Source organism: Leuciscus leuciscus, assembly GCF_965113295.1.
Source record: "Leuciscus leuciscus genome assembly, chromosome: 7".
Taxonomy (NCBI): Eukaryota; Metazoa; Chordata; class Actinopteri; order Cypriniformes; family Leuciscidae; genus Leuciscus; species Leuciscus leuciscus.
The window spans coordinates 34,990,696-35,014,458 of NC_138731.1; the positions used below are offsets into that span (position 1 = coordinate 34,990,696).

Sequence of the window (23,763 nt, forward strand, 5' to 3'; positions counted from 1 at the left end):
ACATGCCACTTCCTCAATCCTCAATACAACTATATAAGGAAAACCCGTAACAGCAAAGATGGCGGTTGTATGCACATGTCCCGCCCCTCCCGCTGAAAAGCCAATCATCTGCTTTTAACAGTCAAGCCGGGAAACATTTAAGCCTATCGTCTGGTTCCACTGACGCATGCGCACAGTTGAGGTTTTGCGACAGCAGAGACGATTTGGCGACAGCGAGTTGTGGTGTACAAGATCAGATGGAATCCACATGGAAGAGAGTGATAACAACGCGAAATAAAGCATTTTATATCGACCACAAATATGTTACCTTACATTCTAAGTAAAAGACACAAAATATGTCTTATTTGATCGGTGAGTAATGTAGATGAACTGCTGCGCTTGTGACACTGACAGGGCGCATATTTAACTGAAAGAACAAGCAGAGAGAGAGAGAGAGAGCCCCGGTCGCGCGCGCGCACTCTCTCTCTCCGGAGCCAGGCGAAAGTGTAAACAAGACTTCACCGTCTCCAAATTAAGCGCTGTCTTGCTCTCTCTCCCTCGCACATATTAATCAAAATAAAACAACATGATGGTAAAAGGTCGGAAGACCAAAGTTTCATGTGGAGCATTCGGGGATATTTTACCGCTGGGTGTGAATTGTGCTAAAATACGTTGCCTTATCTTCTCTGAAATGCGTTCCGCACATTCAGCTGACATAAAATTACTCTCTAAATAAACGAAAAAACCTATCCAGTGATGTAATGTTTTCTGTGTTGACACTAACCTTGTGGGATGTCCATGTCCTAACTGCTGGGATAATCACACAACCGTATGACATGTCCAATTCGCAAACTAATGACTCTTTTGAACCGATTCATTTTAACGAATAGTTCAAACAACTGATCTATACAATACATTGTTATTACTGATAAAGTGCAAACCTGCTTATATTTAAATAATGGAGAACAATATTGACATTGAATATTGCACAACACCGGCATTCTGGATAGAGACGTAAATGAAGTTGGTGTCGTGAACCCTTGCGCAGGCGTAGTAAAGTATAACCTGCGGGGGAAAAGGCGTTTTAAACCTTATTTTGGGGCAAAGTCATCAAACTTTTTCAGCGATTTTTATCATATTTTACTGCTGTTTATATACATGCAGTTTTTATGTCCCGGTGACCAGTGAAAGTGCAGTTCTGACTCTCTGCCCATTCATTTAGATAGGAGCCTGGTCTTGTTAGTCCGAAATAGCTGCCCGGAGGCGTTGCCAAGATGGCGGCCGAGTGGCACGACTTGCCTAAAAGGACTTTGGTGAAGCGCACCAACTTTTAAATGCATTATTATATTCAAATTGCAAACACATGAGGACAGTCTCCATGAAAGACCCACTGGCAGATGAACATGCTACTACATTTCTCTCCGAAACGGTAGGAAATGAAATTAGATTTAATAGAGGATTTTAACTGTGACAAGATGATTGACAGGGCAGTTTACGTGACAGGATACATGCGACAGATCCGTCCGATAAAGATGACGAAGTAGTATGTCCCAAAGCTTGCCTACTTTTTTGCTACACATTCAAAAGTAAATACCTTTTCTTCACAAAAAGAGTACATACTTTTATGGCGTAGAGTAACTTAGGCAAATTGGGACGCAGCATATGGCTTTACACGATGACGATCGCTCTGATTGGTTTTAGGTCTATCCAATTGCGCCCAGAGGCATTTGAGCGACGTCCGTTGATGACGCCACTTTGGAAATGAGTTATTAAAGGGTAAGTTCACCCAAAAATTTTAATTCTGTCAGTAATTACTCACCCTCATGTTGTTCCAACCCCGTAAGACCTTCTTTCATCTTGACGCTGGTCATGTGTGTGCAGTGGCGGATTTAGCAAATCGGGGGCCCAAGGCGAAGGTAGGTAGGCTATGGGCCCCTCCCTATCCAATCTTTAAAAGAGAATGAAAAAAATATGTACCAACTGAATGGTGGATAGGCAGGTAAAGCTAATCTACGGGGAAGTAAAGGTTAGAGAGGAGAAAAAAACCTCCCCTTTAAACCCTGCATACACTTCTTTACTCCTAAACAGAAACATGTTACAATGTTTACATGGTACAATTTCTGGTAGCCTAAGCTATGTTTTTTTTTTTTTTTTTTTTTTGACAAATTTCACCATTTCGATTCAATTCTTGTGATTTGATTCAATATTGACTCATTTGGATAAATATTAGGTAACGTTTCACAAGATAAAAAAAATCAGCTGGTATAATTTAAGGTTAAAATAAGTAATATAGTACACATATTTAGCCAAATACTCTCTATAGCTCTTTTTTTTTCTAGCCAATTAAATGGCTTTCCTGAGGTCATTTTTATGTGACGATTGTTCTCCAGCTGTTTTACCTCTTTCCGCGGATGAAAAACACTTATTGATCGATATTATGAATGAGGAATATACATTTCGGTAAGTTATACTGTATCTTTCAACATTGTTAATTCGTATTTACTATTAGCTATAGATGATCAGTTCACGTGCCGCTATAGGAATCTGTCACACGTCACATTAAAACGGCAAAACGGTATTTATTGTTTGAATTTCGTAATAGAATTGACAGAATCTGAGAGCTGAGATTTTTTTTAAATATCATGATTCATAAGTAAACTGCTCAGTTTTGTCTGTCGATCTCCGTGTCCTCTTTGCTTCACGATTTTTCTGTGCAATGGACGTTGTTGTTCCTGATCTGTATCCCCAACAGTAGCCGTAAAAAAGTTTGTCATCTTTGGCAGCGTTCCCAAATACTTATCAGCGTCTTTTCACTTTTTTCTTTTATTTGAGCCGCTTGGGTAACTTTGAAACTTAAAATTTTCGCGTTTAGACTGCTCTGTTTGTGTATTTCCCAGTCCTCCTGTTACTGCATATTGTTTATCTTTCGCGCCGCGCACCTTTACGGTCTTTTTGCTTTCCTCCCGCTTCCTCCTTTTTTCAGCACCGCTTGGGTAGCTAGCTTCGCTTCATTTTTACTCTGTCTACTACTCTGTACACTCTGTCTGTCAATCACTTCTTTAGTTCTTTTTCTCCGTCAGTTTTTTGGCACAGCCTTGTCACTTTCGCAGATGCGCAGTAAGTGAGATAATGGAATAGTCCAATGTAGTGAGGCGGGGGGCCCCCTCCTGTCTGTGACACTAATGATTTGATGCCATTTTTCGCAAATGGAGTTTTAGAAATATATAATAAAAAAATTTTTTTTTTTTAAAACCTTAAGCATAAGTTAATAGGGCAATTTGGGGGCCCCAAGGTAGCTCGGGGCCCAAGGCAATTGCCGACCTTTGCCTAATGGTAAAGTCCGCCCCTGTGTGTGTGACGTGCAACACAGAAGCGCTACGCAGTTACACTACGTGAAAAAACTCGAGGCCCAGAGAGAAGGAAATGAATAGTGGAATAAAGTCGTTATTTTTGTTTGTTTTTTGCGCACAAAAAGTATTCTCGTCGCTTTATAAACTTAAGATTGAGCCACTGTAGTCACTTGGACTATATTAACGATCTCTTTAATGCATTTTCTGGGCCAGCAAGTTATAGTGTCTTAGAAGCCTATGGAGGAGTGAGACAGCTCTCAGATTTAATCAAAAATATCTTAATTTGTGTTCCGAAGATGAACGAAGGTCTTACGGGGTTGGAACAATATGAGAGTGAGTAATTACTGACAGAATTTTCATTTTTGGGTGAACTAACCCTTTAATGAAGCTTTGCCAGACCTTAACTCAGTTACTACTGATAATGGTTTGGTTTTAACCAGGCTAGGGGTGTCAGTGAGTCTGTATCCATTCTGTAATTTATTCAATAATACATTTTAAAAAAAACTGACATGACTACACCTCTTCTTGTATGTCTCCCATTTACTAATTCAAATTCATGTTGCCATTTTCTTTTGTGGGCCATAAAGTCAAAGTGGTGTAACCAACCGAGACAAAGAAAAGTCTCATTAAAGGCTGAAATCATTTTTAGATTCAGTATACTTTTTTTATTTTTATTAAACAAATGAAATACAACATGAATCCAAAAGATTAGATTTCCAAGGCCATACCAGGTGTTAAGGAAGTTACAGTATAGTACTGGTGAAGACACATTACTCTGCAGTTCCCGACTCTGCTGACAGCAGCACAAATTGATTCCACGAGGTTTGCAGAACCAGCCACAAAAGCATCTGTCTCGCTCCTCGCCACTGCTCTTCTCTGATGGGCCGCAGATTCTGCCCCTACCTTCAGCATACGGCTCTGTCCTGGCATGACGCCAGCTCGCCACTCAGGGGAGGACAACGGTGGTCATCTGTCAGTGCCAGTCTGTCAGCAGATAGTGGCTGATGGATGGAGCCGCGTGCTCGTCAATAAAACACACTTTGAAATGATTGCAGTGCTGTGCAAAGACCAAGCTGTAGTGCAGCGGGCTCTGGCCTTCACCCTTCATCTCAAAGCATTGCCCCGCTGAACTCATACGGGTAGATTGAGATAAGTTTGTTTTTTATGCTGAAGAACAAGTATGTATTGTCTTCAACAGAGAGATGACATCATTCACTCTGAGCTTGGAAAAACATCACAGAACACATTGTTCACCCAAATGCAAATCCCTGTAATTTACTCATATCATCCCAAACATAAAACTTTTTAAAGGTACTGTATGCAATTTCTTTATCTGTACTAAGGCATAAAAATACCATAATACACTCAGCACGTTTCCTAAATATCTGCAAGTTCACAACATACTTGTTCTGTGTCGGAATGTGTTTGTTTCGGTCTCTGCGATCCCACCGACTGCCAAATTACCTAAATAGTATCTATACATCCCGGAAACCACAATGTATTGCAGCCATGGAAAATGCTACCGGACACAAAAAGCCTCGGCATCCATCTAAAAAGCTCTATGACCAGTCCTCAATCTAGTCGTGTTGGAGGGGGTGGGGGAAACAATTCTCTCCAATATTTAGAATTTGGACTGCAGTACCAATTTCAACCGCTAGCTGTCAATTTTACAAACTGCACCTTTAATGAATAGTTATGGTTATGGTTTTAGAAATGAGTTGGTCACTGGACAAATTGGGGACCGGAGCTTTCAGGCTCCAAAAAGGGGTCCATACTACTTCTGTAGTCACATAATAGCTCTGTTCTGACCAAAAGTCATTGTTCACTGAAAATCTTGACATCCACCCATTCCTGGGCACATTCATGAGATAAAAAAAGTAATGTTCAATTAGCAAACTTAACGTTCTTTTGATTCAGATAATTTCAGTGAATAGTTTGATCCAACTCGCGAAACCTGAAAACAATTAATTCACACATTTGACTGATCCGATTCCCATTCAACTCTATGATCCGGTCACGGTGGCACTGGAGGAGAATATTTTCAGTGAATAACAGCTCAAATGTTTAGCTTTTATTCTATTCTATAGAATATTATTCTATATTCTAAAGCAATGTAGCACATTACTTGGAATGACTACTTTACTATTCTGATTCAACTTGAAAGCTCCAGACCCCATTCATTGTTACTGTATAGAAAAGAGCAACCTCTGTACTGTAATGAAAACACTTTTTCTTCTTTTGTGTTTCACAGAAGAAAAAGTCAGATCGGTTTGAAACGACATGAAGGTTTTCATTTTTGGGTGAACTATTCTTTTGACTGAATGGAGCAACAGCAATAATGTTGAAACTAGAGTTATTGATCATCCAAACAACTATAAAAAGAGACTTTGCTGGTTCCTATCGACTCTCACTCATTTAAAACTCTAGACCATCTTCTTTATAAATAAAAGAAACTTACAGTGAATAAACTTCACACACTCACAGGGTAAATCTTGGATGGCGATGCCAACTTTAATATTAATGTCATCAGGTCTTGAGTGAAAAGGGCAAACACTGCTTCATGTCAAAGACCAACATCTATTTTTCTCTCTTGTGTGAAGGGGAAAACGGTGTGCACGTGTCGTCAGCATTTAGGTCCAATTTTCCTCAGCCTGCCAAGCAAATCCCTACACATACAAATGGGAGTGTATGATAGCCAACCTGACATTGGATTGAAAAACATGACAATTTGAAAATGCTTACCTTTCACTCTGCGGGAGACAGCGAGGTGACCTAGATTGATGTAGTGTGGGAGTAGTTGGGAAAGGACGAAACAGCCGGGTTAGACCGGGTTGGCATCAAGGTTTATTATCTTTTACAATGTACAATATACAAAAATATAGAGTACCAAAAATTCACAGTGTCTAAAAGGCAGTGATTACAGTCTACATCGCATATCTAACCACCAGGTCAGTTGCATAGAAGGGCACCAAGCCTTGCAGGGATGGAGCGCCTCATTGCGTCGTCTGGCTTTATGCGTGTTCCATAGCGGAGATACTCCTTTCAAGACCTGACTTACACAGAGCAGCCGCATTTGACCAACATATATTATCTGGGCAGGCACATGGGAGCGAATGTGGGGATTTAGTTTGACCTTTTAACTTTAAATAAGAGCTTAGAGTCTTGCCTATTCTTGATTTATTTTCATGCATACGGTGGAGGCAAAAAGCCTTCGAAAGACATTTTAAATCTGTGATTTACTTTCTGACTTACTTTACTTAATTTTTTTTCAATTCAACTTCTCATTCAAATTATACTAATAACATTAGTTGCAATTATAAGTACTTAAAGGTATAGCGGAGGATTTTCTTTTTCCGGGTGGGTAGCCTATACTATTGGTCCACCTAAGTGTCAATCATTCTGGTGATATGTTTACGTAAGGCCGTCGTACGTGCTCGTCCTTTCTGCGCATGCGCACTTTCAGGTGTATATGTGTGGTGAGCTATGGTTTCAGCCATTCATTGAAGCTTGCCGTTCTCACCGGGTTTTTTCAAAATGTCTGAGGGTCGCAAGAGAAGTGTCTACGAATTGTATGACAAGAAGAGAAAGGCCTCTGAAGAAAGAAACAAGTCCAGTGTTTTTGGGAGAATATTTCACACACTGGCGTGTGCTAAAAGCACAGGTTGGGCTTCCCACTGATGCTTCAGTCGCGAAGTTTCTACTCGACAGGTAACGTTTGGCATGCTATTTGGAGAAATCCATTTAAAATCACTGCTAGTAAAAGTTAATGTAAGCTATGATTAGCGATGCTAGCGTTTAATAGGCGTTCCCTCTCGGGAGCAGAGAGGCGTTCCCTCTCGTCCCTCTTCCCCCATGTGCATTTTTTCAAAAAGTGGAGAGGGCGGTTCTTTCCTAAAATTCGGGAAAATCCTCCGCTATACCTTTAAATGGCAAATAGGAGCAATTTGAGTAATGCTCTGGGATTTTTGGACCCTCTGTAGAAAATGTATCTGTAAAGTCTCGGTGTGTGAGCAACAAAAATCAGCAAAAAATTTAATGAGTATGAAGCCAAAAAAACTAAACAAAAACCTCTGCATTAAATACTTTGAACAGGATCCAACAGCATCAAAACAATTAAAGGCAAATGTATTTGAATGAGTATGATATTTAAGTGCCTTAAATCAAAACATTTATAAACCAAAAATAAAAAATCATCAATTCATATGAATTATGCCCAATTTAATAAAAAATAACAACATTCTCTAATAGTTTTGTAGGGACTGTAGTGTATCATCTCTGATGTTATCGATCAGGGTTGGTCAACAAGATGGGTCTCTCTACTGCAGTTAAACTCTGGACATGACAGGCTCCATCCCCACACAATCCCTATGGTTGGTATATTTACACCGCTGCGGCACGTATTATTTTACAACTATAAGGCGTTTAAAAAAACAGTGTTAGCTTTACAATATACATGTACATTATACTAACCTTTGCGTGGCATTACTTTTTTTGTGGTGGGACATTACTTAGTTACAACCCATGTACTCATGCTTAGCTGAAAGCATGGTTGGCTTCGCATTCATTAAATGAGCTTGATAAAATAGCTTAGTTTAGTTTTCAATGCCCTTTAGAAACCAAGCATACCATAAATACTACATCCTGGTGAGAGTTGCCATTCCTGAAACACTTTTATCGATAACTGAAGAGTTGCATCTTGAATGTGGGCGTGATGCCACTGGGAAGCATGTCAACACATGAGCAAAAATAGATCTTAGTTGGGCACATATTGCTGCACACAGATTATATTTTCAGATATTGTATGATGTGACAAAAACAGTGATCCATTGATCGTTTCTGTGAGAGTTGACTGGGCAATTTTATGAATATGTGATGCTCATATACCGATGTACGCCTTCGCTCATTTCTCTGATGAATGTGATGATGGTTAGGAATACACCATCTGGAAACGATAATAAAAAATAATATATGAAATGTTCAGTATAGCTCCATCAATTTTTGAACTCGTCTCTTAAATAAACTCTATTGTCCATCTATCCTACAACTGCTGAATAGTTCCCTCTTTAAAATAACCGTAGAAAACAAGTGCCAAGCTATCAGTATTTCCTACATTTTTTCATTATAAAATATAGTCCGTCTCGGTTTGAACCCAGTCATATTTAATATGACCACCGGAACTTACAGTAACAGAGTAGAACATGTTTGCTTCAGACCTAAGCATATTCCATGTTGGTGCAATATTCCTCAATTCCCATGCATTCGCAAGTAAAAAGGGTGTTTCAACTTTTTTAGGGGGAAGAATAAGGCATTCTTCTGTCCTTATGCTTTTACCGTGCTGAGAATCTATAGTTCGTTTCTGATAAGAGTCCGTTCTGAATAGCATCCTATTTTAAGCTGTTCTTTTTCTTGCAGCTTGGTTGCGAACTCATATCCGAACAGTCCACCCAGGAGATGCATTGATCCTGCGACTCGTCCTCTTTTGTTAGAGATTTGCCTCTCAAAGGTCGGAAGTCAGTGGGAAGTCCTTACATTTGCATCCAAAGGTAACAATACCACCGTTCTAACCAAACCTGATAATGTCACCATTGATTGCTATCTTTTGTCTGGTGTCCGGCTATTCTTCTCTTATGTAGTTTTAAAAAGAACTGCCACAGCGCGGCAGATTGCATTCCCGTAATGAATATTACTGGAGTTGTAAGGGATGCCAGCACAATTTTCTCTTCCCACCTTCAGCTTCAGCAAAATCTCCTTCCAGTAACGGGAGTTCTGCAGAGATCAATCAAGACATCCGTTTATCAAAGTCAGTGTAGCTACACAATCTTTAAAAAGTGCTGTTTGAGTCACTGGATTTTTCCCCCATTGGACACCACAAGGCATGAATTAGGAGACACAGTCTTCAGGGGAGAGAGTTTGGGGGGGGGGGGGGGGATCAGCTGGAATGTTGGATCAAGCACCACATTGGGTGTAGAGTGTCTGGGTGGGAAAAGGGAGGTGAGCAGCCTTGTCACCATGGCGATAAAGCTACGGATGGGCAAGCATGTCTCAGCTGTGGTTATAGGTTCTGCAGGGAGAGGGTGAGGAGTCCGGGCGGTAGTCATATTTGCCCAGCGCTGTGGGGTAGTAGGTGGTGGTGTACACATTTGTCTGCTGAAGTGGAGTAGGGAAGTAGTTGGTCCTCTCATCCGGCAACAAATTGTTCTTATTCAAAGTCTATAGAGAAAAAAATATATAAAGGAGGGTTACATGAGCTGAGAGGCAAATCAATCTCTGAGATGAAACACATGGGGTTGTAATATCTGTAGCACTATTGTGTTTGAGCAGCCCAAAAAAGCTATATTAGCTCAACCAATGGCATGAGTTTGAACAGTAGATCATGTAGGCTTGCAATGAACTACACCTATGGACCAGAATATACCATAGACCTTCAAGTGGGGGCTATTGAACAAAACAGAGAACGGACAGCAACATGCTAAAAACCACTCAGGACACAAAATCCAGAACACTGTAGAAAAGAAATTGAGAAATCTGGTTCTTTTTTTTTGCAATTCGGTTTGGTGTCACTAGTGGAGCAGAAATTACAAACTGCACCTTTAAATATGTAACGCACCACTGAATGGAGCCCATAGAAGATAAGCTGTACAATTCAAAAGTAGTGAACTTATGGGTCATGGATGAAAGTAGCATGTGTGTATGAAGTGTAATGCTCTCGAGAAATATCATTTGTCTAGCTCCAAAAAACCTGCAGCTCAGTTACTGGGGGAGTGAAGCTATAAAACATACAAGATTGATTTGAGTGACTCACCGTAGCCGAGAACTGCTGTGCAACAATTATACTTTTCAATACCTGGCAAACAATAGCTCTACAAATGGACTGAGATCTCCATTTTTAGTCTGAACAAGATGATTGAACAAAGTTTGCTGTTTTATCCGAGACTCAATGAGTGACAACAAGTGAATATTTGTCTACTATTACGAAACCAAATTACATCTTCCTGACTGTGGTATCTTCTGCAGACTTTCGACAAACAGCTCCCTGCGTGAAATCAGAATATTCATCCTGATTTACAACGTGGCTCTCAACGGATGCTTATTCAAACACCCATCAATCAGAGGGAGTCCGTGTCACACGGTTAATATCACACAGCCATCTGTGCACCGACGTGGCCTGGGAACGCATAGACAGAGGCCTGAGTGACGATCTTTTGCAGCAGGCGCTTCTTTCTCCATCCACTCGTATTGCCCAAGTCTCATAATGAGTTTCAAGCGAGTACTGGTCATGCAGAAGATCGATGGAAAAAGTGGCAAAAGGCTCGCACAGGTGTCACAGCAAGGACACGAGGTGGAAGGAGAGCGAGCCGAGCCAAACTAATTGGATGAGCTCGACGATCAGTCACAACCAGCTGTGGGAGTCCACTGAGCGGCTGCTGCTTAAACAGCCTAATGGAGCCCATTAATAAAGACGGAGTGTGTGCCAGGAGCCAGAAGAGACGGCTAAACAAGCGGCCGTGGGGAGAGGGAAACCAGCTGTAATCTCCAAACTATCAGTTATCTAGTGATGCTCATTTTGGACAAAATAAACGAGCGTGCTCTCCGACTGAGTTTGGTTTTTTGACTGCTCACAACTTTTTCTGCTAGCTCATCTGTGGGAAAACGTAAAAGTGAAATATGTCATGTTTTGATGTTGAAATACTCAGCTTAATATGCAAACACTACTGTATATAAAAGGCATTTGTAGGCGCATTCCCATGAAAAGTGTAAACGCTGTCTCTCTGGTGCTATCAAAACACTGAGCGGCCTATAGATTTAAATAGGCTATAGTTAAATTTGTAGAACGGAGCTGTTAACACTCTTTTAAGTAGCTGAAGCCAAAATAAATAACAATATGAACAGGACATGCAATCTGTCAAAATCCACTGAGATTTATGTGGAATTGTCAGGCCATATATTCCATGCTGCCTACATTAGAAACTTATCTTCAGGCTCACACAGAATCTGCACAGATCTACTATGACCGTTATTCTCAAAGTTCTACATATCCCTGCCTTTTGAGTGTCCATTAATTATTATTATTATTTAATTTGATTACGCATTTAGCTACAGTATCAATGGGAGTGCAGTACTCTGAGCTCAATTTTAGTTTAAATCCACCAAAATTCGGAACAGAAAATACAATAAAAGGCTACAGATTGACACCATATGAATACACTACCATGCAAAAGTTTGGGATCAGTAAGTTTCTTATGCTCACCCAGGTTGAAATTATTTGATCAAAAATATAGTAAAATATAGTATTTTGAAATATTATCACTGTGGCAAAAATGGCAAAAGGAGAATTTTTATCATGATCCCTCAAATATCATTCTAATATGCTGATTTGGTGATAAAAAAAAACATTTCTTATTATTATCACTGTTGAAACTAGTTGTGCTGCTTAATATTTTTGTGGAAACCGTGATACTGAACATGTTTTCTAGGATTATTTGATGAATAGAAAGTTCATAAGAACATCATGAAAAGGAAATCTTTTGTAACATTATAAATGTCTGTACTGTCAGTTTTGATCAAATTCATGCGTCCTTGCTAGGGCTGCACAATTAATTGCAATGAACCCGCACGCGATTTGGCAAAGGCTGCAATTATTTTATGCTCAACTTTTTGCTCTTTTAGTCATTTGTTAAAACAACAGCATCCCGGTATGGTTTCATTGACCTCTTCCGCAACATTTATCATGAATCGAGCTGCTGCATCTGCACCGACCAAGGCGTCTCTGAATTCTTCCACATTGACAGAGGAGTGAGGCAGGTCTACGTGCTGTCGCCATTCCTTTTTTTTCTCGTTATGGACTTCGTGATGCGACGTACCCTCAGCCATGGCGACTACGGCCTACAGCGAGAAGACAGAGGACGACTTGCGGATTTAGATTTTGCGGATGATATCGCATTCCTCGGATCTATTCAGCCAGCACTCTGCGAGCTAACGGCTGCAATAGGAAGCGAAACGGAAAAAGCCAGACTCCGGATATACACGTCCAAGAGCAAGATCCTTTGTATAGGCTACGTCTGCGCACATATTCCAGTACAAATTGACCAACAGCCTCTGGATGAAGTTGATCAGTTTACTTATTTCGGCAGCGTTGTGACGGCGGACGGCGGCTCAGACCAAGACGTCGCGAGTCGACTTGGGAAGGCCACGACGGTTATGCGGCAACTATGGCCAATCTGGATGTATAATGCAATTGTCCTAGGAACAAAAATCCGATTTCTAAATACAATCGGCATCCCTACACGAGTGAGACCTGGAAACCGTAGACAAGCATCACCAAACGTCTTCCAGCAACGATGTCTTCGGTCTCATACCGTAACCATGTCAGCAAAAAGGAAATATACAGACCGAAGAACTGAAGCAAGGACAACGGAGAAAACATGGCGGCGTACATTCATCGAAGACTTACGCGCCGTTGACCTACCATGGGACGAAGCCGAAACAGTTGCGACTGATCGAGCCCGCTGGAGATTGCTTAGCGCCCAATGCGCCGCACGGCGCAGGCGGATCTAAGTCTAAGTAAAACAACAACAACAACAACAACTATTAGTTATTTTCATGGACCGCAGAGTGCATTTGGGACACATCAGGCCAATACCGAAAAGAAGTACTAACCCCCTCCCATCCTACTTTTAGCAACTACATTATAAGCCACCATAATTCATTGCACATCTTACTGAAAGTCTTGCACATTGTGAATAAATATATGCATGACTGTAGCAAATAGCCGCTGATAACTGCAATATGTGACTTTGCAAGGATGTTACACCTCGTTATAGCTAATGCAATCAAAACACATCCCTGACAAATCAAAAAGTCTCCCTGCTTCATGCAAAACATTCCCACATAATGTAATTCCTTCTATGTACACTTCAATTATCAATCACTCAACAGAACCAGAGGTAATTCCTTGTGATACGGGCCATGGACTGCTCCTGGGCAAAAAAATGGCAAAAATCGCTAAATATTTAGTGTTCTTTTAATGGTCTTAACCATTTTAATCACAAATCAATCACTGGTCAGGAAACACTGTATAATACTGTAGATAAAGTAACTTAGCACAGAATAGCCTTCCCCAACTTGCAGACAGCTTTTTAAAGGAAAAGGGTCAGGGTTGTTCCACTCAATGTTAATGGCTTTAAACAGTTCATGAGTAGTTGAAAAATGTCTCCCAGTTCGTTTTGACTTTAATGTGAGACCAAATATTCACAATAGGGTTAAAATCTGGACTCTAACCAGGCCAAAACATGAGCCTGATGGACTTGTTCTTGGTTGTCTTTGCAATTTGGGCAGGATTTGTCTTGTTGAAAAATAAGATCTGATCATTCCTATTTAGATAACAACTTTTCATTTGTGGGAAGCAAGCCATTCTGCAATATTCTCCTGTACTGCAAAGCATTAAATTAATTTTCAAAGTGAAGCAGCTCACCAATACCAGCAGCTCCCCACACAATGACACCTCCTCCTTCATGCTTCACTGTGGTAGACATGCATTTATTATTATATTTCTGTCCAGATTTTTGAAGACACCGCTCTGGAGCATCACCATGCAATTTGTTTCATTGTGATTCATCACTCCACATATTCTGCCAAAAACGTCCTTCTCTATTTGATGTTTTTCTGAGACAGCAATTACTTTTTAAGTGGTGCATTTGCTTAAATTTAGCTAATTTCCTGACCAAAAAATGTGTGATTAAGACTATTAAAAGCTTAGCGTTTAGCCATTTTGGAGTTGGTCCTTTTGTTTTTTTTGCCCAGGGGTGTACATCTAATATGGGTAAGATTAAGTGTAGCAACATGATACACAACAACAAAAACAATGGTCCTACTGACACTTTTCATGGCATAAAACAGTGTATCGAAAAGAAAAGTGTGACCAGGGTGTCAGCACTGACCTTGAACTCCATGGGTGTGTATTTCTCATTCTTTGGTGTGGTGTTGCCCTTGTAGTTGAGGTGGTTGGGAGTGGTGGGGTGGATGACGGCAGACTCCTGCGAGGGCTTGTGGAACCGCTGGCAGTACACATACACCAGGAAGGACAACAGACCGGCACCCAGGAAGCACGACACACCCGTAGCTATCAGGTGAAGCAGAGTGAACCCTGGGAAAACAAGAGAAGGCAATATTACAGTAACCATTTGTCTGCAAATAACTGTAATGTGATATCACTCTCATCCAGACCTTTGACTAAATATGCTTTTCTTTTTTTTTCTTTTTTATAATGAGACAATATAGTCATCCTTGTCAGTGGAAACTTTGTGATGCAGCACCATTACATCTCTCATCATTAACACAACATGTCTGTATATCAAACAGTGGTGGGCAGGTGCTTGAGAGCATCTGGCTGAATGACGCAGTACCAAGGGACAGTGCTGTGATTAGCCGGTCGATGTGATGGACCAGGCATCCTGCTGGTCTGACCCGTAATGAGTGCGAAATGTGATTGAGGAGAGTGAACGCCAAACCCCTGTCATGAACTGCTCTAATTGGACAACGATCACTCAGGAGAATGCCACTGCTGGACATTGATGGGTAATATGTGCTGCCACCTGGAGAAACACCAAACTGGCACTGCGGCGCCATCTCTGAAGGCAGCCACTGCCCAGTGTGACCTGGATTCGCAACCTAAAAGGCACCGTTGTGCCCCCTCATGTCATTTTCATCTAGTGCATGCACTGGAAAGGCAGCGCACCTCTGCCTGGGAGCACGACACATGAAAAAAAAAAAGATCAGCAATGTGAATGAAGTTCACTCACTTAAACCTGGTTATCGATTCCATTTCTTCCTGAGTTCTGGATGAAAAGGAGCTGACGTGAAACATGACACACAAGCAGCACACTGCTACATGTCTTTGAGCATTCAGGAAAGTGCATGCACAAGCACATTCTAACATGCGGTGAACACAATACAAACACATCTGTCGAAGCACTTACCTCCACACTGCTGGTCCTTCTCATAGCTAGATGCCGGGAGAATCGCTGTGAAAAGAAGGAGATATATAGTTAGGGACTCTTCACACAGAATGAGCAATGGCCGTGAGCATTTTCTGAGCATCTTGAACTGATGTTGCATATATTTCAACTTGAAACAGCATCTTCAAAACACAACGATCGTGGTTCGAGATGCATCGGAACGGTCATAGACATCCATCTAAAGCAGTAGCTGTCAACTAGTTTTGCTTCAGAATCGAAATTCCTGTAGCTCAAGCAGTAGAGCATGGCGCTAGCAATGCCAATGTCTTAGGCTCAATTCCCAGGGAATGCATGAATTTACGCCTTAGATAAAAGTGTCTGCCAAACACACAGCTTTTTACAGGAAAAGGGTCAGTGTTGTTCCACTCAATGTTAAAGGCTTTTTTACACACATATGCTTGCATGTACTGTACATTTTATTTTAGACATGAAGTGACGACTTTTTTTCATATAAACGTAAGGAAAAAGGGTCAAATATTGAAATCTTTTAATATTACCATGAACTGCATAGGCCCGACAATATGTAAACTTATTCATATTATCCTTATAAAAGGATGTGCAGCCTTGATGTCATCATTAAAAAACATGAAAAGTGTTTCCTCCTTTTCAAAGCTAATAAGCTTATTTATTTTGCCATCACAACTATGCACAATTACATAGTTAGTTGCAGTTTATTTTATTAATGCATTTAGTGTCCATTTTTTGGTCTGTTCTGCTGCCAAATTTGGGGTTATGACCAACAATTTTGAGTTGCGATCAACGATGTGATGATAAACCAACCGTTTATAAATGGAGCAGACTGATGCAAGGAATAGTCTAATGTGAATGGCCTATTACACACTTCCTTCTTTTTCCTCCAATTGTTGAATTGCAGCCAAAATGTCAATCACTCCCCATCTTATATCACTCCACTCTCTTCATTCAAAAGCAACCTTCCTGGAAGTGAGGCGATTCAAAGAGCAGTAGACCTGAGTGGTGAGGAAGACGGTCTCCTGGGCCGCAGTGATAAAGTACAGGAAAACACATCAAAGTCAGTCGGGTCGCATAAAAGTGATGAAATTATTACTGCTGTTCTGTCATTTTTCCAGCTTTCAAACACCATAAGTATTCAAGAATAGACAGCAATGTCAGTAAAAATCAACTGCAAGCTATTTTGTAAAATACATAGCTAAACTTGATTTAAATACTCGTTTAGAGTAAATATTTCATTTTGGTTGAGGTAATGAGGTGCATTTAAATGAAACGTGTTTTTCACAGCTGCAATACAGTCTGAAGTGCACTATTACTGGGCAGAGTCATGCTTTTCAAGCTCTATCTGAAATCTCCACAAACAGCAGAGATGGGTGTGGGAGGGAGATGTTTGGATTGAGATGCACAATTCTCCTTGATCTCCTCATCGTCTAAGACACCTCAGGATTTGGAACCCTTTTCCCAAAACTGGAGAGAAATTGGATGCGAGTCTGCCTTGTGGCATAACATTAATATTAATTAGAGTGCCTGATTCACTTGGTATTCCGCTCTGATAACTCGTGTTCTTGCAGGCTGGGTGCGTTCAGTTCTTCACTTTGAACACTTCCACTCCTCCAGCAAGAGTAATGAATAAGCACAAGTAAACATATTACATCTAATCTATTAAAAACAACAGCGAGTTTGACAGGGTTTTAAAGTGTATGTTTATTTAATAAGACATTGCAATAACATTGCAATTGGGAAAGCTTAGCTTCATAATGGAATAGTCGGACTGCGTGTGAATAAATGTGAGAGTATATATATAGCTCTCTCTCACCTGGGATCTCATTGCAGTCTCGGTGCTGGGAGCTGTTTCCCACACACGGCGTGGATTGAGCCCCGCACACTCGACTGCGCAGCTGCAGGCCCAAGTCATCACACTCAGACCACACCGACCAGGCCATCCACCCACCTGCACATAGACACGGCCACAAACACAGGGTTTAAAGAAACAGTTCACCCAAACATTAACATTCTGTCATCATTTACTCACCCTCATGTCCTTACAAATCTCTATAACTTTCTTCTGTCAAGCACCAAAAAAAAATAAAAACTCATAAGTTGAATAAAAGTCGGTTAAAATCATCCAGTTAAGTTTAACTCATTGACTCAGTGACCCAGTTGCAGTGGTTAACAGCTCAACGGAGAAGATTATCAGTAAACAATGACTTAAATTCAACTTTTATGACACTGTTGGGTGCTTTTTGAAGCTCAGTCCCCATAGAAAAGAGAAATCAGTACATTTTCAATTTATCCTTTTGTAGGTGCAAGGAAGAATGAAAATCCATCATTACATCAAAATAATCAACATAACAGTGAGTAAATTAGGACAACATTTTTATTTCTGGGTGAACTATCCCTTTAAATATAGCGGTCCAATTTTGTCCATCCTCACAGTTCAGGCGGCAATCTAACCAGAGCGGCCCACCCACACACATGAAACAAATACCAGCAGAGTCACACGGGGAGGCACAAATAATCACAGTCAGAGGCAACACTTTCAGAGCAAGTGTACCAAGAACTTAACTTTGAATTCAATTGTATTTGTTTGCTGGGAAAATCCAATCTGTAAATATACACATTCCTTTCATGTTCCAGCTTTTAAGATGCTTGTCTAGACCATACGCAGTCTTAAAATTCTCTCAGAGCCTAAAAAAATTTGTCATTTATGAAGGGGGCCAACTGGGGCCAAATGTTTGAATCTAAAAGACTTTATTATCAGTAGCTAGTCTCGGAGGATATCCATTCGTAAAATGCAGATCCACAGTTAAAAATTCTAAAAGGTAGCCCTTCATTTATTTTCCAGACACAAACAATATATCATATAGAATTTCTTAGGCAGCACCCTAACTGAAATGGAATTTTATAAATGACTGAATGTTCTACATTCTGAGTTTGCTCTTAATATCAACTGGAATAAAAGCTGAATATTCTAAAGGCTCTTATTTTTGTTTGTTTGTTAATTAAACTCTAGATCTGCCACTGACAGCATGGATTTGAGCTTCTTCATACATTTCAGTTGTGTCTAAAAGGAACAGCTGATTATTGTATGGCAACAGAATGTGACAACAGAGCTTTGCACTGCCAGAGTCTGCTCACACACAGCACACTTCCATATACATGCAGCTCACATATGGTACCATCTGCAGCCTGGAGGACCCAGAAGCCCCTCTCTGAATCTAAAGAGTGTGTTTCTGATGATTGAAAGGTCTGAAATCATGCCTTCAATGCAGTGATGATCAGCTGGTCATAAATAAACCACCCTGTTGAAAAGACCAGCATTTGTTGTGTTGTGGACGCGGCTGTGCTTGCCAGGCTTCTTAACTCTTTCCCCGCCAGCGTTAAAAAAAAAAAGATTTTTAGACCATTTTCACAAAACTTTCATGGCCCCCAGAATATTTTGTTATATGCATATCTGAACATGCAATATATCAAAAGAAAGAATAGAGCTTCTGCTTTTAAACAAAAAACAAAATAAAAAACATTTTATTCTAGTTTCATGCATTACTTTTTATCAACACTTGAATGTGGTTAAGTTTTTATATAAAAAAAAGCAACATTTTGAACAAAAAGCTAAGAGAATCGCGCTTTTGTTAAAGACTATGTCCAGATCGGATTCAGAACAATGATCAAAACATAAATGTGGTAGATCACTACCAGTAACACCCCAAAAGCTTATACCAAGCCCTATACCACTTCCTGGGTCGAAATTCTATTTGGTAATGTTAGGCAGTTTTGAATTATATGCTGTTTAATGTTCATGTTATTTTACATGTGCATTAGCAATGCATCTATCGCTTGTTTCTGCTTCTGTGTTTTGATTCTGAGATTCTGTACTCTTTCAGAAGAAGTGTCATAGTGCTCCCTAACAGTGGGAATTTCCGTCAATGGCAGGGAAAGAGTTAAAAGAGTTAAAAGTTTTTTTTTTTTTATTCTGTCATAATTTACATACTCACTGGCTTTCTTCTGTGGAACACAAAACACCTCAGTATAGACAAAAACACTGAGACCCTTTTCAAAATATCTTCTTTTGATTTCCAGAGAAGAAAGCAAGTCATAATTTTGGCATGACAGGAGAGTGAGTAAATGATGACAAAATTGTCACTTTTGAGTGAACTATCCAACCAGCACAATTTCCCTGGTCGATCAGCCTCCGAGATTTGCTGGAAAACACAATGCTGGTCAACCATGCTAATCTACGCTTGACTTTTCAGCAGGGTTGAAACTGCATGTGTCTGATTTGTGATAATAATGGCTGTTGATGGACAGATGACACATTGAGAAGCAACTATATTCTACTTACAGACAGAGGTAGAGCTCAATTAGGAGAACATTGAGGGTTTTTTTGTAGCACATTTCACTTAAAGCAACATTTTTCCCATTCATGGTCTTGGATTGGAGCTGATCTTACCATCACAGGTGTGTGTGTTGCAAAGGGCCTCCTCTGTGTGCAAGCCGATGCAGATGTCCCCTCCATTGGCAGGGACAGGGCTGGTGCATGTGCGTGTTCGTTGATAGTGCCCGCCTCCACAGGGCACTGAACACTGTGACCATGACGACCAGCAAGACCAGGCGCCGTTAACTGCACAGACCAAACACGCACAAACAAATACGACATACAAAGACAAACACAAAACAATCAGGCAAGCAGGGGGACACAATCATCCAAGCATCAGATAGCGGACGCAAATGCAGCACAAACAAGAAAGACGTTGTGGAGGATGCGAACACGATGTACCGAACTCAAAGATAAAACAGCATCAAACAGGCAAACACACAAAACAATACAAAAAAATGATTGGAAAATCGCAAAAGGCGGACAAGGCAAGCAAACATCTGTTATGGAATGTGATGTTGATCCAGACATTCAGAGCGCAGGAAAGAATGTCGCACGGGTCTGTTTCAAACTGCTTTATTTGACCCACAAAGCTCCTCACCGAACACTCGAGACTTGTTACAGCGAATACCAGCTGTTCACTTTCTTTTCTTTTTTTAGTCTTTCTGAAAATTACAGATTAAGCAGATGGCTGAAATCTGGTTGGTCACCATGTTCCAAAAAACAGCTTTACCACCTTAAGCTGGTATAACCTAATAATTTGTTGTTGGTTCAAGATTGTCTACCAGCTAGAAACCAGCTATCATGTTTTTACAGCTCTGACCAGCATAGAAGCTTTGCTGTTGTGAAGTGTCCCCCCACTTTAACAGGCCCTGCCACCATCCTCTCGATGTCTCATCAGACTGATGGAGGAGAAGGTTAGGGGTGGCTCCTTCTCTCTGCACTAGAAAGCACCGTTTAACTTCAGTGGATTAGCATGTGTGTACTGGGGCATGACTGAAGTGTGAAGAAAGAGCGATCGCAATCACAGTGAGTCCAGCAACCTCGCACACTGAGAGAGAAGCCAGGCGTTGGATTGGAGTGCACGTCTGAGGTCAAAACAGTGATTAAAATGGTTGGCTGATGTCAGTGATGTGTTTGAATCCATGTGCCCTACCCCCTTCCCCTCCACTTTATTATTTCAATCTTATTTTCTCGTCCTGCCTGAGAAGAAAACAGCATAGCAAATACTGTGTGGGTGATGTTCATTTGTCACACTCAGTTAGCGTTTAGAGTGGACAATGCATTGGCAAGTATCTGCCAATATGTCTAAAGAACCACATAAACCATTTGTTGGGAACTTTCAGGGTGATTGGTCACCCTGCACTTCCAAAACATAGCACCCTTAAACTGTCTGTTAGCATCCCTATACTGTCTGTTAGCACACTAAACTATCTATTAGCATTCTCTGTTAGCACCATTAAACTGTTAACAGCCTTAAACTGTCTGTTAGCACACATATACTGTTAGACTCCCTAAATGGTCTGATAACATCACTAAACTGTCTGTTACCATCTTTAAACTGTCTGTCATTAACACCTTAATGCCTAATCTGTCCGTTACCATGTCCAAACTATGTCAGCCCCTTTAAATGGTCTGTTAGCACCCTAGAACTGTCCGTTAGAATCTTTAAACTGTCCGTTAGCACCATTAAACTGCCTTTTAGCATCCTTAAACTGTCTATAAGCATTCTCAAACTGTCCGTTAGCATCCCCAAACACTCTAGCAATAGCATAATGTGGCATTATGCTTAAAAACACAGAAAACAAAAAAGCAACTCCCTGTTCACCTACAGAAAATAAGCAAACTGGTGGCAGGTTTTGCCGTTCACATTTTCTTTATTAAATAGAAAAATCTAGCTATTTTAGAAATTCAGTTTGATGCCATTTCATTACACACTTCACCTATAAAGTCCTGGTGCTAACTGGAAAGTTCATATGATCTTGTGATTTCTAAAAAAAAAAAAAAAAAGAGTATTCGATTTAACCTTGAGTTCACGTCTTTTTGTAATTATGGTAAAACCTCTTAATTTGACCACAGCAGGCCCCTATGGGGCTTCAGGTTTCCATTAGCTAATGATATCAGTCATACACTTCACATACTCTAATGGAAGCAGAGGCTTTACCATCATGATGAGCAACTACCTTGATTATGAGCATATGTGGGAGTCTATTAATGTGTGTACCTATGTAAATGAGCTTGTGCTTACAAGAGCGTTTCTGAGCGTGTGTGTTACCTGGACAGGGCTGTGGATTGCAGTCCTGATATTCTACTGAAGATCCCCGGCAGGCGGTGGGAACACTTTTGCCTTCTGCACTGGTGCAGGTGCGTTTGCGAGTGCGGTAGCCTTTGGCACACTCCTGAGTACAAGTTGACCACGTCTCCCACGAAGACCAGCCAGAACCTGTCAGTCGTACACCAGGCGTCCTGAGAAGCTCCTCAACTAGAGCTGTAAACATTTATTGCATGTTACCAGTTTGCCAATATAACCATAACTGAATTGAACGGTTTCATAATTGATAAACTTTACACGGCTATTGAGCTGAATTAACAATGAACTGATTTGAGCTGAATAATGACACTATTGTCCTTTCAGAGATGCTTTACATCACTGATTCCATTATTTTCCTATTTATTACTATGAAGTTGCTTTAAAACAACCTGTATTGTATAAAACGCTATATAAAAAAAAGGTGAAATAACTAATTCCATGACAATAGCAAAGTCCACACCATAGCTTAATGAAAACAATGCAGAGGAAAAATATAGTTGGAATCACAACCAGGGGTACGTTTCCCGTACAACGATGTAACTCGCTGCTTCACTATGATGCATCGTTGAAGAGATCAACTAGTCACGACTGTTTCCCGAAACCATATTGTTGCAAATTGGTCGTTCAACCACATTGGTTAATGAATCTAGATTTAATGAATCTGTTTGAGATCGAATTAATGCTAGATGTTTTGCTATAAATTACAGACATGGCATCTGAGGACTATATTCATTAATCGGCTCATTCTTACATACTAGAGCACGTACGCACTAGCCTGACGTCATCATACTCAGATTCTAGTCATAATGACTAACTTCCTGACCTAAAAATGTTGTGGCGTGCTTTAAATCTCTTGACAAACTAAAAGACGTAAATTACATTTGTATGTATTCTAAATAATAGATACAGATTGTACTGAATGTCAGCTTGCTTATTTTGCTCAAGATAAGGATTTATTGAGTCCACATGACATGACATTCTAACCACAGGTCAAGAGCTGTCGTTCCAAACACACAACTTTGTGATGCTGCTCGCGAATGTTCGTTGGAACTTTGGTTTCAGGAAACACAGACTCGTTGAACTATGTTGATAACGACATAACGACATGTTGCGACCATAGTTGGCTAACAATGCTTTAGGGAAACACACCCCAGAACGATTTTTTCCAGCTGATAAACGATAATAATAAGTTTAATTTATATAGCGCCTTTCCCAAGCTCAAGGACACTTCACAATAACAGTAAAGAACAAACAATCAGTTCTCACAAAAATGGACAATAGACATTTGCCCAGTCCAAGAAAATGAAAATGAGCGATTGCAGTTGCATCGCATTACATTTGGAATACAAACAAAAACAGAAACAAAAAACTGAAAACAACACTATTTACAGACAGCATGGAAGGTGGGCAGTTGAAATAGAGATGCAAAAGACTAATGGTACCCTAGTTAACATTATGACTGTAATACAGAGTTATGAAAAATGTTTAAGAAAAACGTGTCATGACTGATAATACTGTTTAAACAAATGGGATTTGAGTTTTGACTTAAATTCATGCAGTGTGGTTGTTGTCCTAAGAGCCAGGGGAAGAGAGTTCCATAGCTTAGGGGCTATAACAGAAAAAGACCTGCCACCCATAGATGATAGACGAAATCTCGGCTCACAGAGGAGTTCACAACCAGAAGATCGGAGAGTTCGAGGGGGAATATAAGGAGAAAGTAAGTCAGAGAGATAGGAAGGAGCAAGACCATTGAGTGACTTAAAG

General features: G+C 40.4%; 1 protein-coding gene across 5 annotated transcripts in view; it reads right to left on the minus strand.

Moving 5' to 3' along the window:
- Positions 1-6,155: 6,155 nt before the first annotated feature.
- sema5ba (sema domain, seven thrombospondin repeats (type 1 and type 1-like), transmembrane domain (TM) and short cytoplasmic domain, (semaphorin) 5Ba) overlaps positions 6,156-23,763 on the minus strand; it is a 139,393-nt gene continuing 121,785 nt past the window's right edge. For 3 of the 5 annotated variants that reach the window (XM_082175938.1, XM_082175939.1, XM_082175940.1), the window contains 6 exons: positions 21,964-22,176; positions 19,764-19,934; positions 17,130-17,264; positions 15,305-15,349; positions 14,267-14,472; positions 6,156-9,539 (listed from right to left, as the gene is read on the minus strand). In XM_082175938.1, the coding sequence (XP_082032064.1) occupies positions 9,372-9,539; positions 14,267-14,472; positions 15,305-15,349; positions 17,130-17,264; positions 19,764-19,934; positions 21,964-22,176 (938 nt within the window). In that variant the 3' untranslated portion in view covers positions 6,156-9,371. Of the gene's footprint in view, positions 9,540-12,795; positions 12,887-14,266; positions 14,473-15,304; positions 15,350-17,129; positions 17,265-19,763; positions 19,935-21,963; positions 22,177-23,763 lie in introns of all 5 variants that reach the window. The other 2 variants (XR_014207577.1, XM_082175941.1) reach the window with 2 other exon arrangements.